Genomic DNA, 16836 nt, shown 5'->3' with positions numbered 1-16836 from the left:
ACAACAGCAGGAGCAGGTGAAAATTATTCATGTGAGAAGAAAGTTTTGTGCGTTAAGCAACTTTACGTAAAATTTAAAATTGTATGTTTTAGTCTTGAGAAGTTATGGTCTTCAAAGTTATTTGTGTTAATCYGAGTAAATAACTGGTACTGTAACAAGCAGGGATTTTTCTCACAACTTATTTGTAGATACCATGATAGAAGTTGCACACTTTATCTTYTATTTAATCTTCAAATGTATTATTMATCTTTAAAGAAAACAGTATAAGGCTTTGTGGATTTCTAAGGAGAGCTTTTAAAGCCATTTACCTATTAAGAGCTACCCTCATGGGAAGCCAGTGCTCCTGTATAAATTCAGATCAAAGAGTATATAAGAAATCATATGTAGTGTTAGGAGTAGAAGCACTCCGAAGTGTCCATATATGTTCTCCTGTGGAAGTTGGATTTTTTAGCTTAGCAGTCACAGCTAACATTTTCAGAGWTATCACTGCCTCAGGTATTGTTCAAGGTGGATCTGCTCGGGGGAGAAGTCAGAGCTATGAAGAGCAAGGCCTTGCTTGTCACTAGGGTTCTTACTTCAATGCCTTTTTGGAGAATTAGGTGTAAAACCCTGCTCAGTAGAGTTAAGACATAGGACTGAGTGTATCTTCATTTAGTGCCTCCACTAGAGCAGAAATTCCCACTCTTCATTTTGCCCATGAGCTTGGAAAGTGGCATCCCTGCATGTTGTTTTGGGTTTATGCCTCTGGGAAAGACATCAAGCTGACCCAACTGCCGGTTAATTAACTTTAGTAAATTTTAGTAAAGTGCTGGAACAATATTACTGTCCCTTGTTTGGTGAAGATTATGTAACTACAGTTTCTCTAAATAGTTTCCATGTATTTACTTATGTTAGCATAAATGAATGACTTTTATAGGCTCCAAGTGATACTGTGTAATTTCATGTCTTTGATCTCTGTGTTGCATCATTTACTATCACTGCTCTTGCTCTTGTTTATCAAGCTGGTTTTGATGGTCTTGCTGGCAACAAAAATATTTCAGAGCTGAACATCTCAGTGTAGGAGAAATATTGTTGTCTCTTCCTTGGTCAAATGAAAAATGTCTCAACTCTGGAACATATTTCATAGTCAATGCTCTCATTTTTAATGCTGGTGTTTCCGTTAAGTTTTGTACCTGTGTTTGTGGTGTTTTTTCTTAACTTGAGCATGCCTTGCAGTCATACCTGAAGTCGAGTAGTTTTCTTGAGGCTGTAGTGTTTGAATGCAAAGTGTCCCAGTAAGTAAAAGCATACTGTCCTTTGATTATTTGAAACCACACTGAGAGTTTCAGCATTGTGTTTACTTTCAGACAATCCAGGGAGAGAGGCCTCAACCTGATGAGGAAGAGAGCAAAGTGGCATGTCATAAGCAGCTCTTTTTGACAAGTCCATAATTTATAATTTCCCCAATAAAAATATGAGTTCCTTGTTGCCCATTGCAATGAACTCATTAAAAGCATTTCAAGAGCTGTGATTACATTTGAGAATTCTACAAATGGCATTAGAAAGATGTGTGGTTTCTCACATATATACTTAGTCAGTTGCCCAGTTACTTACTAATGAGCATGTTTTATACCTTGAAGATTAAGTTCTTCTTGTTTCTATTTCTGTGATATTACTGTGCTAATCAAGAAGAGCAAATTCTTTCCATGAATTCTGTGTTTTGGTGTAATCTTCTTCCTGAAAGGTCAGGGCCCTTGGTTAAAGGGGAAACACACAACAGGGTTTGTTCCCACTGGGTAATAACTGAGACAATACTAGTAGGTCTTCTTGGAAGAGATTCTTGTAGTAAAAGAGAAAAGGGAAAAAGAGAAAAAAAAMMCTTTATTATTAATTGCTAGATCTTTCCGGCCCTGAAGAAAACTCTAGATACAGCTGATGATAAACATGTTTCATGACTGCAGAAACTGCTGTGAGGTTCCCAGTTTAGATACTTCTGGTAGCATGACCTGCACAGCTAGATTTGGACAGTGTCTTCCTTTTTTTTGATAGAATTTATCCAAGATTGACTCATTGCATTTCCTCTTAGATTCCTTTTTTGTTGTTATTTATTTTAAGGGGGAGAGGGAATACCAATAAATAACCATCCCTAGGCTATTTGTACCTTGTCACCTGTTTCCTTTGTCCTCCACACGATAGCTTTGGTGCAGGTCAGGGTATTATTTATCTTTTGGCCTCCAGATATGAGCAGTGTAGTTTTCTGAATGATCCAAACAATTTTTTTTTGCTTCAGTGATCTTTTAAAAGTTGTTCTCTGTTCTTTTCCTTCTTTCCGCTGTCACTTTTCAGCTTTTAAGACACTTTTGTAGCCACGTCAATGGTACTGAGTCAAAGACTGGAAGGGGGGTTAGTTGGTGTGTGACAATGCCCCAGATGTTGTTGGGACTCTCTTTATCTGTAGCTCTTGCARACTTTCCTTCTTTCTCCCTGTTTTTTTTCCTAATAACTCTTGTTAAGCCAGAGCATTGCTCACATGTGTAAAATCTAGTAGTCCCTGAGTAGCTGTAACAGGTTATTTCCCTCTCTAGGTCACTTGCTGCTCTGTAATTATTTAGTGGATACTTTGTTCCTGAATTGTCTAGCATCYGTGTGTCTGTCTGATGAACCCGCCACTGCTGAATGTGTGTGCAGCTGACTTGAAGCTCCTTCATTGACTTGGTCTTTGGGATGGGAAATGCAGCACCTATTAAACCGCTTCTGATTATTTTTGTAAGCTCCCTTCAGTTCTGGCAATCTTTATTAGAAACTGAGTTTCTGTTTCAAATGAGCTACTATTTTAGATAATAAAAGGCTAAAAACCTAAAAACCTTAGTCTTAGAGGTTGCTTTTCTCCCTGTTTGTCTTTTGGCAGYCTAGTGAAGTATTGCATAAGCACTGGCAGATTGTTGTGGTTTAAGGTTTCTCTTTTTGTTTCCTTTCTTGGGGAATTTTCTTTCCCATWTTGTTGCTGGAATACACTGATTGCCAAGTCATTCTTTTGATGGCYGGGTGGCTGGGCGATATGGAAGACAAAAGAACCTGCGCCCCACCCGAAGGGTCTGCCCCACCCGAACGGTCTCCCTGAGCACTCCTCCTGCCTGGCAGATTTCTTTTTTCCTTTCTTTGGAGAGAGGGAAGTTCTCCAGGGAGTTTTGGTCTTGGGGAGGGTGTGTGTGGGTGTGGGTGTGTGTGTGTGTGTGTGTGTGTGTGTGTGTGTGTGTGTGTGTTGCAGGGCAGGGTGTAGCTTCACTTCTTGCCCTCATTGGCTCGGGGGAGGACGGTGGACCTGCTGCTGCAGAACCCAGCGTTCTGTGGTCGGTTCCTGTTTGCTGCACTGTGATCTTCTCCCCCCGTGCCTTGCTGGGGACCCCTGGGATTCCAGCTGCAGTGGTCGAGTTCTGCTCCATCCCGTCTGCAGCTGCGGGATTCTGCTCGTCTTTTGCCCATCTGGCCGTTCTGAGGTTTCTTGCTATCCAGAGGAGCACCGGGATGGGCGTTTCCCCTGTGAGTTTGTAGGGGAGCTTTTCTCCATCCATCTCTGCCGCTTTGTGCCCGTCCTTGGCCATTGGGAGATCTGAACCAGCCGGGACCCGGCCCCAGCGCCCCCTGCAGCCCCGGGGAATCATCGCACCCGCCCTGCCCGGCCGGGAGCCAACAGCGCCCCTGCCGGCTGSGACCGGAACTGCACCAAAGGGGAGGCTGTGTCTGGGTGTGAAGCTGTCACTGGGTTTGTGGCTGGGTTGGTTGTTGCTGTCGTTGTTGTTACTTGTTTCACCTTGTTATGCATATTAGTAAAAACTGTTATTCCCTTTGACCCATATTCTTGTCTGAAAGCCCGTGATTTTCAAAGCTATAATAATTCGGAGGGAGTGGGGGGTCCTATCCACCACTCCAAGGTTTTGCCAACCTTCATTGGCAAACACCTGTCTTTCAAACCAAGACACAGATAAACTTCTTCCGTTGCCTCAGCACTGAATTGTTTTATTTAGCTTCATATACTGGTAATTTGTTATAGGCTAGAATGACCTTGATAAATGTTCATGCAAAACATTTTGTTACTCATTTGTCAATAGCACCAGATCCTTTGCATCTAAGTGCCAAAAAATTAGCAAATAAGAATCAAATGGTTGCTCATATCCTTGTAGGTGTTTGAGGGACCAAAGCCATTCAGCTTTAACAAAGAGCATGAGTTGCTTTATTGTATTGCACTAGTGAGACATTTTCTGGCTTTGAGAGCATTGAAGTCTGAAGCAAAATGCTTTATAGAATCAGATTCAGTAGCCCTGGAAGCAGAGGCGACATGTCTGCACCGGGTTGCTGCCAGGAGACTCCCTGCTGAGCCACGGAGCTTTATTAGCCTGAGTACAGATGGACCAACTCAGTTGTGCGTCTTCCCAGGCACAGCCTGCATCCCTGCACAGCACAATGCCGATGGTTTACACCCTGGAATGCTCTGCTAGAAATGGCTTTGAAGACCTGGATCCACCTGGWGCCTTGGGGATGTCCCTTCAGAGTCCTGTCAGAAGAGAAAAACTTGCCATAGTAGCTGATGGAAAGAGAATYACAGAGCTGAAGATGGGATTAAAGTTACACTTCTTAGCAGTGGTTTGTAATGTAATCTTAGAAATATCCAGATATGCTGTTGACTGATCCTACTGGTGAGCTGTGCAAACAAGAGGTGAAGACTGTTGTCTAGAAGACTGAAAAACACAGCAGATCTTCATCTCTGACTATGAGGACCTGAAGCAGAAATAGTTAGTAATGGGATGGTAGTTTGCAATGTGTGGGTTTTTATYATAATGCTTTGGATATTGATCTATACCAAAATATAATAGATTRAAAACAAGATTTCATGTCCAGAAAAGGAGCAAATGCAAATAAACTGTTTCTGTTGCTTCTAGTGGGAATGAAACATTTATAAATTTTCTGCAGAACTGCTACATTTTTCTTCTTTTGCTTCGGAGCCTGCCAGATAACCCATCTATTGTTTGTTCTATGCTTACCTTGGAAAGCAGCCAACGTGTAAACACAGCTCACTAGAAAACTACAATTTATGTGACTTTTAAAGTTGTTATAAACTTGTGATACTTGCTGATGTGTAAGTATGTTTCAGAGTGCTGTGTACTCCTGACAYAAAGGCAGCTCTGCAAAATTTCAAGTTCTGAAATGGAATTTTCCAATTAAATGGCTAGAACATTTTTAATGTTATTTGCAAATGTTTTTTTTCTTTGATATTTGTCTTGGAAATACATTTTAGAAAGCCTGAGGCAGTTGCACAGACTCAGAGGCTTGGCAGGGTTGTATTCYGTTGATAATAGCAATTTATCTTTATTATTATTTTAAAAAATAGTGACATAAATTTGTCTGTAGGTGCTCTTCTCCATCTCTTGTCTAAGTACTGTTGAGCCAGAATGACTTACATGGTGGGCAAATGAAGATAAGTGTCTAGTATTTCTTTTCAGCCATTTAACAATTCTGAGAGTAGATAAAACTCATAATCTGATCTTGCAACTGATTTTAGGTGGAAACTCACTGGCTTCAGTAAGTTTGCTTTTGGGATTTTTAGCATGGGGCCTGCTGAACTTTTTTAACATAATGTGCTACTGGAAAAAGGAATAAAGTTCTTCAGCAATTGTTGCTCTATAGGTGATGACTGTCACAGTATTAAAGATACCAAAAAAGAGAAAAGCTGCATTGGGTAAATAAAACCACACTGCTGTAATATCCATCCAGAATCAAATTCATTTGCAGTATACATTATAGCTGGAAAAGGAGGAATTATTTGGATTAGTATATTCTGTTTTAAAATTGAGAGAGGTTTTTGTAAAGGATTGTCACAAATGCAGAAGTCTCAATGAAACTTTTTCCMAGTTGGGTGCCTTGCTTAAGAACTCTGAAAGTCTTAGACAACTCCCCCCTCCCCTTTTATTTTCATAATTGCAGTCTCTGAATAATATGAATAAGCATAAACTGTCATACTGTTACTGTCCTGGTGACAGTCACTGGTTTTCATAGATTATTTGAGTTTTGTTCATATGCCTTTCAGATATTTCTTCTGAGTTGTTAACCTGATGAGAAAATTCTGTCTTGATGAGGGCAAAAAAGCCATTAGAAGTTTCATGGATGTATCCTTCTCTGAGAGTGATTTTTAGTTCAGTGCCAGTGGCAGAGATTTAAAGATATTCCTCTGAAAACTACTAGTTTTCTATTTGAGTAACTGTTCTTCAGCATGAAGTCCTTTATTTCTGTCCCCCCACTGAGGATTTTATTGTGAAATAGACACTTCTGAAATTATAAATGTCACCCCTTCCCACCAAGAATAGCTCTGAGACGAAGTGTTGGGGTGCTGTATGCAGGGAGAAAAGAAATTGATTTATTAGTTTGTTTGTAACATCTCCAGTTACAAAGTGGAACATTTTATCTGTTTTTCATAATTTTCACTTGGATTTGTTATCCGTCATTGTCCGTCAGCTTTTTCGTCTGCTGTGGACTTTGAGAACCAGAGGGCTTAGATTTGTCAGCTATTGACCACAAGTAACTTTTTTGAAAAATAGACTGGGTCTCAAGCTGACCTGCAGGTTTTATATAAAGTACTTAATAAACCCCTAAAACTGGCACTGCTCCGTGTTCATTGCAAGGTTATGTTGGTTTTTTTGTTTGTTTCTTTTATTTAAAGACAGGATGGGAGGAATACAGCAGCTGTTTTTCATCTGCCAAACCTATTCTTGATGACTTGTCAGCCAGGGCACTCTGTTTATATTGGTTGTTGTTTAATACTGGCTTGTGAGGCCCCTGCAGCTTGATGGATAGTGCAGAGCACAACTCGATGCATGGAAAGCCATGAAGAAGTAATTCAAATTTTTGTCTGTGCAATATGCATAATAAAAAAAAAAAATTAGGTAGCTTTTGGAAGTAAAAGCTCTTGTGCAGATCTTCCTACAGCCACTCAAATTTGTCAATTCATCTAGATTTTCTGATTATAGTAAGAAATAAAAGTGAGCTGCTTTTCCATAAATCATTCTTTTTTGGTTTTTTTCAGGAAGCAGCTGTAGCTATTGCATGATACCCTCATACAAATGATTTCAAATACCTTAGCTCATGCTCTCATTCAAGCTTTATTGGTCTAATGGTTGTCTGGAGCAACAGAGGAAAGAGAACAGGTAAATGAGGGTGAAAAAGCATCAGACTGATTTGATGTCTGTATCCTGACTGAATTATCTGCTTACAGTGTCTAAAGGCTATACTGCAAAGAATCTCAGCCAGGATTTCTACATTTGGAAAGACACAATTACTTGGAAGAGCAAATTCAATATTCTATTAAATTTTTTATTGAATTATAATACTCAGATTAAGTCTTGGCAAATAAAAGAGATAATATATTGTAAGATGCAGCAATAATCATATTTGATTTGTAATATTTACGGAAATTGTTCATTAAGTATTGTACTTTTTATTTTGTGCATGTGTAAGCTAATATCTGCTATTCTGTTAAGCAGAGTCAGGGGTGTGGCTTGTGATGGTAATTACCTTTTATTGCCCTATCCTATATTGTTTTATGATGCATGTATCTCTTAAGTTTTTTTAATGTAAGAATTGAATAAAAAGGAAGTAGTTTTAGTCGTCGAGTGCCTTTTTCTTCGCATATTTTTTTTAGCGATAGTGATCTGTGCCATATTTGTATGTCCTTAAAATACTGAAATGCCCAAACGAAGAAATAAAATGTAGTTCATGAGGAGTTCTGAGGTGACTGAGGGAGCTTTTTGTCTATATTGTGTGGCTTCTGATTAGAGTGGATATCTCTGCAATTAATAATTCAGCTTCCTCCTGTCATTCCTTCCCCTCTAACCTCTTCTATTTCTTCAGTTCTTTTAACTGAGGCACAAGTGAGAAGTTATGTGATCAAAGAGACTGGGTGAGTTGTAGATCTGGAAACACAACTGAGTCAGTCTACACAAACTTGCTGTGAGCAAGTTTCTTTTTAAAATACAGTTCTACGTAGAAACTAGTTTCTTGCTCTGGGTGCAAGAATTGATAAAAATTTCCTTTAAATGCTGTTATGGAAGAAAACCATGAAATACTCAAATAGAAAAGCACGGTGATTCTGTTGGACTTGAAACGTTCTGCTAGGATGTGTCATTTCCACTGTAAGTTTGCTTGCTTAGCTGATGTTTTGTCGCTTCACTACCTGCTCAGACCTCTCATTATTTGCATCACTAGAGCTGGGAAGGTTTGCCCGCTCTCTGGTCTAGATGATTTTGTTTAGTAACCTAAAAAAAAACAGTGAACAAGTAAAAGTTTGGGTCATTCATTTGCTGGTTGGTTTAATGGACTCCTCAGTAGTTGGCAAACTTTGTTCCCCTCTTGCCCACCTCCTGGAACTTCAATTTACATCACCTAGATCATAGGTTTTAAAAATTGTTGTGAAAATTGTATCTTCTGATTTGGAAATTATGTTTCTGAATGCAAAATTGAAGATGGGAGCTGGAATTTCCAGCTTACCTATTTCACTTACCCCACTCAGAGGAAATGCAGAAATAAGTTAAGTCAGTTTGTGGTTAAGTCTGGGCTTTCTTCACAGAACTGTGAGAGAAGAGGCATCACTGGCTGTCTCTGTGAGTTTCTGCTTGATTTTAATTGGAGATGTTTACCTTTTCTACTGGAGGGAGCATTAAATCCAGTGCCTAGTATCCCCCATTCAGGTTTTGAAGACTAATGAACAGTTTTATCACCCATGCTGATTGAATGGAAATGTGCTGACCAATAATAGTACACAGTTACTTTATTGGCAATAAGGAGCATTTCTTTATTTTTTTCAGTGGTGTAATAAACCAGAGTTGCTCACTTCATAATACTAAGTGTTTGAAAACTTCTCTATTTATCAGGCAGCTAGCTCTGGTTGTTCAGGTAGTATTGCTCAATGCTGTRCTGAGGTTAAACTCTTATTTTATGCTGAACCTGGAACATGAATTAACCTGTTTGTACAAGAACTTCGAATTAGCCAGGAGTTGTTAAGGAARTGTGAATAGTGTGGTGAGTCTTGACTATGCTGAAACTTCTAGATTTCTTAAGTTTAGAAATTTTTTGTTTCTTATCAGATAAACTTATTTTGCATCCTTTGCTCACTTACAAGCCACAGATGCAGTGGTGAAGAAAAGTTTTGTTGTAGAGAACAGGCTGTTTAAAAAAAATCATCATCATCATCATCATCATCATCATCATCATCATCATCATCATCATCATCATCATCATCATCATCGTCACAATAAGCTGTGGTTTGTCTGTCATTTCAGCTGTCCCTTCAATAAAAGCTTTTACATGTTAAACAAAACAAGCCAAAATCTGATCACAGGAAGGTACCTTTGCTTTATGTTACTAGGCAAATTATTTTGTTTGCATAGAATATCGAAATAATTTCAAGTAAGTATTCTAATAAAAATGTAGTTTACAAAAACTGTTTGGGAAAGTATTTTGTCCCCTTGTGGCCAAGAATTTTTCAAATTAACTGAAATAGAAAGAAAAAATTGTATTTAAGGAATTACTGTTTCCAGTTACCTGGAGACAGATCATGTTTTCCTTCTGCTATGGCAACAAGAACACGTGAAGTACAGTACCCCAATAACCTGGAGTTCTGCCACGAAATAGATGAAGAACTATGAGCCCAGTATGCTGGTGCTGTCTTTATCACTGTTTGCAGCTTTCAGTCTGAATTGTAAAATCATTTTTACTGTTTCCCAACTGCTCTGACCTACACAGCAAATGGAAAGTGGCTTTAAGGTACATAAAGGTCATCCTACATGTTAAACCCAGTGTTGAGAGTGATTGCTGCATTAGAAAGAGATAGCTGTCAGCAGCAGTAAGGGAATACTTCTGTATTTTGAAAATGCCTAGGTTCTCTTCAGGCTTCCTGTTGAATCCTTTAATTCATTCCTTGGGTGTTGCATCTCTGACATGAGTCGGCTCCMGTTTTCTTTGTTTTGACATTTTTCACATTTGTTTCAGATCATTTTGAAAGTCCTCATTAAGTACTCTTTCTTTGGCTGTTTTTTAATGTTTTGAGGTTGTGGRCATGTATTTTGCATTGATTTGTGGCTGTTACATGTCCTGAATGCAGATGTTSGATTTGGGATTGCGGACATATCTTAGAGACAGTTTGTTTCTTTCTAAGGTAGGTGTTTAGGGGCTGAGGAATGCAAAAGGACAAAAATAGAGTCACTTCCCTGTTGTCTTTAGTGATAGAAGTCTGGGATGGTAAAGTGGGTACAACAGCCTGGGTGTGCAGAGCCTGGCCTGCCCCAGCTGTGTGCCAGCCCTCATCCTCCACCCTTACAAACTTGTGCACTGCATTTCTCCCTTTCTGCCCTTCATTGTGGTGGAGGTAATTCAGAGACAGAGTCAAAGTCTGTCTGTTATTCTAGATAAATGCCTGTGTACATGTGTGAAGATATATCATTTGTTATATAGAAGCAATAAGGAAAATATGGTATTTATCACACTGAAAATGTGGCYTTAAGAGTGATAAATGGATCAGTTGAGAACACACATGGTATCTTTTGTGTCTAGAAATAAACACCACAGTGTTTAACCCACTGGAATGCACTGTAACTTAYAATGTATACACTGGAATGTTAAAGAAAGTACTGCTGGGGTGCTGGTTGAAAAAGAGAAATTCAGAACTTCCTCAGATCTTTTCCATAGCTCAGATACTTTCATCTAAAACAAACAAATGAAAAAAGCTTTATGAGWCTGTCTTTCACAGAAAATACAAAAGAAATTTTTTTCCTTGCATCTTTGCAAGGTTGTGCATAATAATTTGAAAGAAGGACTAGTGTAAACTGTTAAAAGGACAGCCCCTAAATAAGTGACCCAAATTGCTTTCCTAAGAGTCTAGAAGGATGACAGAGCAATGTCTCCTCTCATTAGCTCTGTGGGTACCTGTTTGCAGCAGTCAGGCATTTGGAACTGGAGCRTGTCCTCCATCCCTCTTGTCTGGCAGCCTTTTGGAGCCGATGTGTCTGTCTGGCAAATGTCACTGCATCTGACTGATGCTCTGAGAGCCTCACAGAGGACCAGAGCAGCTGGCTAGAGCCTCACAAACTCATCTTCTGTGTCTGCTCGTGGGTTTTACCTGTCTTCAAGCTATTTTGAGTTGTTTAGATGTGTTTGTTCCTCAAAAAATGCCTGATTCGATCAAGCACATAGAATTTTAATTCTGTCTGCTGTCTYATGCAGTAGGTCTTGAATCTTGATGTCAAGAAAGGCTCTTTCTTCTGGTCTTGCTGCAACTAATGTTGTTCTTTTTCCCCCCTTTCTATTGTTCCAGTTTTTTTCTATGTTCATTTTTTTTTTTCTTCTTCTTGCCTCTATCTTTGACTTTCTCCACAGAAGTTTGCAATAACACATAGAAAAAGTCAGGTGGAATGTTTCCTTCAATACCTTATTCTTCAAGATTCTCTTGATGTTTCAGAATGGATCCTGCTTAGTGCATGCATATGTGTAGACACGTGGGTATTTAGTTCCTGCTTTTGGCAGTAAAGAGAGTGCTCTGTACTCTAGATATAAATAATATGTATTTGTCCGAATTCAACTTTTATTRAGTTAAAACCTTTCTGATACTACTRTCAGCAAAMATTTGTATTTAGTGTTGCTTGTTTTACTGTGCTGCAGAAGTTGAGATAAATACAGCTTCCTATATCCTTCTTGCATTAATGAATTTGCATGGCCTCTTGTCTCGGCCTTTCTCCAAATACYGTACAGTTTAGGAAATTGTTTAAACCTAGAAGTATCTCAGAGCAGAGCTTATTTCTTGTTACTTGTCAACATGAAGTAGCAGAAGCAAAATTCATCTGCTAGCAGCCCTAGCATTGCCATTTCTTCACTCTCACATACTTTGCTGTGCAGGCATCATTGCTGTGGACATTGTACAAAACCTTGCTTGAGATAAATCATGTATGTTGTAGTACACAAGGCTTAATGGATTACTTTTCCATTGCTCATTTTAAAATTAAACCCACCAGCTTCCTGTTTTTCTTGTCCTGAAGTCCTGTCTATCTGAGTTCTTGTAATTTCTAAAATAGCCTGTCAAAAAAAGGAATTCAGTAAAGTGACTAAAAAGTGACTTCTGCTTAACCTTTGATTTTATAAACAATTGGCTGAATCCTAAATAGATGAAAACAGTCTATTTTTAGGCCCTAATTTAGAGAATTGATATTTCCACATTTGCTTTGTCATAGCTGGTCGCAGTTGCTAAATTGTGAAAGCTTGTAGCTATTACAAATGCTTGGAGGATTGCTGAGTGTTCTGCCATAATGCACTAAGAAGCTCAGTGTACTGTACATTTCAATTTATAATAAGAAAGTGTAGCTGATAGCACAGACACTGAAATATTTCAAGTCTAGACTATGCCTTAAAAACCAAAGGCTATTGGCTTTGTGGYGCAGCAAGTTGGAAAATAACTGATAAGGGCAGTTGAAGTACAGCAGACTTCAAAAAGTCATGAGTTCTCTAAGCCAAGGGGGGTCAGGAGATTTCAGTCAATGCTTGCCTGCCCTGTTGGGATGAAAAGGGACCTGGTGTTTGAAAGGGCTGGTCAGTCTGGCCAAGTTTGAATGGTTTGTGAGGGAGGTCACACTTACACCCTTGTTAGATGGAAGAAATACGTTTCTGCAACGCTGTGTTTAGCAAGAAGAAATGGGATGGTGAAATAGAAAAACAAAGTTTCCTGTCTTTAGAAAATGGTAACATWGGTACTTCRCCACAGRCARAGATAATGGCCRMAAAGTTTAATGTAGCTGGTGTTCTYTTRCACAGCTCCTTTGTACTTTTGGATAATAAAAATAACTTGCTGAAGGTTTTTGARTGGAACTACATATTGCAGTAATGGGAGGAAATTATGATGTAGCTGATATTTTATTGCCCCTTTAATACCCCAATTCACCTTACAAATCAGTGTTTATAAAATCCTTCTCTTATTGCTGCTTGGGCAGAACATTTTGGTTGTATTTGCTGTTGTCATGTGTTGTTAGCTGTGGAAAAGAGGAGGAATATTACATCAAAGCGGGCTTGCAGACTTGAAGAATTACATAATTACTTTCAGTTTGTCTCTCTAACATAATGTGAACTCTGTTTTTCAGAGCCATGGTGTCATGGAAGGGGATGTACTTTGTACTTGCACTATTCTTGGGAAGTTTCTTTGGAAGTATATTCATGCTGGGCCCTTTTCTGCCTCTGATGTTTATCTCGCCAGCCTGGTACCGCTGGATCACCGACTGCATTGTGGCCACTTGGCTCACTCTCCCTGTGGTAAGTGGCAGCTTGAGCCAAGGTCTGGGCAACGGTCCATAATCCCACAATTTAGCTTCCTCGCTAACCCTTTGGATTTTATTTGATGGTTTTTAAAGCTACTTAGGCTTTTGTCTAAACAGGCCCTARCACACTTTCTGTCTGTGGAGGCTTAGGGTTTAGCTCGGTGTTGAAAACTGTGTGCCTGTTTACAGTCCYCCTCTTCTTCCACAGTTTAATTTGTATGTCAGCTAATGCTGTGTGCTAATTTTATGCTTGACATCTCCATCCAGTGTCAGTCAGATGCAGTGAAGAGTAGGTGAAACACTAGTGAACAGAAGGAGGTTTTTTTAAAYTGTAAACTTCCTAAATGAGTTGTCTTGTAAACTCTTTCTTTGGATTCTGCTCCAAGTATTTTATTAGGAAAATTATCCACTGTTTGGTACATTCTTGTGAACCTTCACCATTCTGTTACTTAGAATTTAGCCCTTGTTACTGAATTAAAGATAAATGTTTTCAGGTGGAAAAGAAGAGCTTCCCCTAGAAAGGAGGTATTCCTCACTTAAAATGCATCAACTTTCTAGCTATATGACTCTGGAAATCAGTAACAGAGCTCTTCCCTGAATTGTTCTAAAGGAAAGGCAGTATGAATGGCATCTGTCTCTTCTTCCGTTCTCTAAAAGCCAGGGACTTTGTTCCACTTGGCCATCAGAGATTTGTTTAACTTTTTCTGAAGTAAAATGCCATTTTGGTGTGCAGATGTATGTATCTTGTGGCATAAAGGAAGTTTTATCCTTATTGCATATCAAATAATTTCTGCCTTATGTGTTTTAAGGGAGTCTGAGCTGTTTCATATTCTAAAACTTCTGTCATTTTCATCATTACTAAATGTAGTGAAATTAGGAAGACAGATGTAATCACCATAGAAGAAATAGATTGTTGTTTCTCATGATGAAATGTAACTGAGTACTGATACAGTTACAAAAGAACTCTTTCTCCCTTTGTCTTCAAATTTTTTCTAAAATTTCAAGCTCCCCAAAATTCAATACTTTGATTAGTTTRATTAGTTGCCTGGGCTTTATAATTCAACTACTGTATGGTAACTTTTGCAGTCTAGAAGTTGGATTTTTAGCCTACACTAGAGCTAAACCAAAATTATTTAAATATCTTCGTGAAAAGGATTCTGTCTTTTAAGAATCTTAGGGATTTAGATTCAGGAAAGGAGTCTCAAAAAGGTTTTGCATCCAACCATTTTGAGGCTCAGACCTTGTCTGCTTTAGTTTTCTATCCTTACTGCATTCTTAGTCAGGAGAAGCAAGTTCTTGGTTTGTGTCTCCAAACAATAAAGTGCTGTTGTACCAGTTGGACTCCCAACAGGGAAACTCTGACCCTGACCTCTGTGATGTAAGAAATTTCCACCTTCCTCACTCYGCTAGCACATTTTATTTCCTTTCTAGGAGTGTCAGCAGGGTGGGACGGTGAGGTGGGTCTCAACTGTTTCAGTTTAGTTTGGCATATACRAGGCACAGAGTTGGCAGAAATAGGAACAGAAGTTATTTTACTTTCTAGGGCTCTGTTTAAATCCCTAGTGTTTGTTCTTTTTTTTTTTTTTTCTCTTTGAGGAAGAATGGGAAGAGAAGGTAAGTAGGTAATTTGAAGGCCTTTTTATGTTAAGGCCCATGGAGGTCCTGTGGTGTTTTGCTGGTTTCTTTTTCTGTGCTGACTGAGTTGGACAGTGTGCTGGCAGTGACTCTGACCATAAGRGCAATAAATATTTGTGCAGCCAATCTCTCCTTAGATTACCTGCCAATTTATAATCCCTACTGACTCACTTATATTCCTACATGATAGTATTCCTGGAAAACCAGGGAGAGGTAAGTTTAATGCAGTGATGGTAATAGAGTGCTTTTTAAGAAGTGCTGTTTAATTGTTGTTTCCTCTTCCATTAAACAGCTATTACTGCAAAAAAGCTGRCTGCTTTATTAGGAAACAGTCAGAAGTTTGTTTACCAGTTGTGAGTGAATAAGTGAAATTATATAATTCAAATTAATTTTTATTGCTAATRGGGTGATGCTTTTCTTCTGGGAGTAAAGCCATAATACTGAGATTCTATTTCTAGGCCTTGCTGGAAATGGTGTTTGGTGCCAAGGTGGTTGTCACTGGAGATGGATTTGTTCCTGGAGAAAGGAGTGTCATTATCATGAACCATCGCACACGAATGGACTGGATGTTCCTGTGGAACTGCCTGCTGCGATACAGCTACCTCAGACTTGAAAAAATCTGTCTCAAATCCAGTCTCAAAAGCATTCCGGGATTTGGTATGTCACTAAACCATTTCATTTGAAAGGAAAGTATGTTTAAATTATGTCCAACGCAGTTCATAACCTGCTAAATGACATAGGTTTAAATTCTGTTTCAGTATTTAAAAAAAAACTTGTGTAAAATATGTGGCATGTAGAGCAATTAAACCATAAATCTCTAGAGGACACCTGGATTACATGCCTAAGCATTTCTTTTTTMAGATATTACGTGTGCTGCTGTTGCTTCTAGGTAAAAATATTTCTGCTTTACATATTGAAAGCTTTTTTCAAGATGATGAAAAATGGTTTTCAATTTTTTCAAAGCCTCTTTCAACATTGTGGTTTGGGTGCTATTTCACCCCACATTGCAAATGCTCTCATCAAGCTTCTTTCTTCATTATCCAATGTATATTATKGTGAAGATTAGGGGGAAAAATGCTCTGTAGGCAATTGCAAAGTTAATGGTTCATTTTAATAACTAATTTTAAATTGAACTTGGCTATGCAAAATATGCTGTACAGGATATGAAATCATCAGGATTTACAGTGATGTAGGCTGGAAACAGATCAGAGTTGCACGTATTCAGAGAAATCATTTCAGATAGACCAAAAATYGTTGCACAAATAGTTTCTGAATAAATAGGCAGACTTATCTGAAATAAAAGCATCTCTGCATTTTATTTATCTGTTAAATTTATTTGCTYGCTAGTTTTATACAAAACTACCTTAGGGAGGATATGCGTCAACTTTATGATGTCGAAAGAGTAACCTTATTTATGGTTGCCTTTTGTCAGGCCATTTATCTGAACAGATAATTTTGGCAGGATTCCATACTGAGGGGCTCTCCTCCTGTTGCATTTTATTGCATTCACTTTTGCATTGTGTTGCATTCAGTTCTCTTAAGTAAGGTCAACAACTAGGTAATGTACTTTTTTTTTCCCTAACAGCCAAATGTTAAGGTCAATTTTACTTGACAAGAGACAAATCTCTTTTAATGTGRCAGGAGATGAGAAAATACATATTTGGGTATCTTTATTACACAGCAGAGATGCTTTGAAATCTTGGAATCAGCTTCCTATGCAACTTTTTAAAGCAATGATGGAAGATGAAATCAGGAGCATAATGAGGAAGATTCATAGATTTCTCTCTTCAAAACTAACATTTGTTTTGTTATTWAAAAAATATGTATGTGTGCTTGTTAATGCCTTTAATGAAATCAGAAGGTCAGSTCCAGGGGCTTGGAT

The 16836-nt window shown here is 38.5% G+C and overlaps 1 protein-coding gene across 3 annotated transcripts in view; it reads left to right on the top strand.

The window, feature by feature from the left end:
• The window catches only part of LCLAT1 (lysocardiolipin acyltransferase 1), a 115153-nt gene that overhangs the window by 25988 nt on the left and 72329 nt on the right, over positions 1-16836 (top strand). For all 3 annotated transcript variants that reach the window (XM_057378188.1, XM_057378189.1, XM_057378190.1), the window contains 2 exons: positions 13146-13314; positions 15413-15611. In XM_057378188.1, the coding sequence (XP_057234171.1) occupies positions 13146-13314; positions 15413-15611 (368 nt within the window). The remainder of the gene's footprint in view (positions 1-13145; positions 13315-15412; positions 15612-16836) is intronic.

This window comes from Malurus melanocephalus, unplaced genomic scaffold, assembly GCF_030028575.1.
Source record: "Malurus melanocephalus ecotype Western Australia unplaced genomic scaffold, MMel_1.1 scaffold_345, whole genome shotgun sequence".
In the NCBI taxonomy this organism is placed as follows: domain Eukaryota; kingdom Metazoa; phylum Chordata; class Aves; order Passeriformes; family Maluridae; genus Malurus; species Malurus melanocephalus.
The sequence above is the reverse complement of the archived record's forward strand: the minus strand, read 5'-3'. Positions and strand labels throughout refer to the sequence as shown.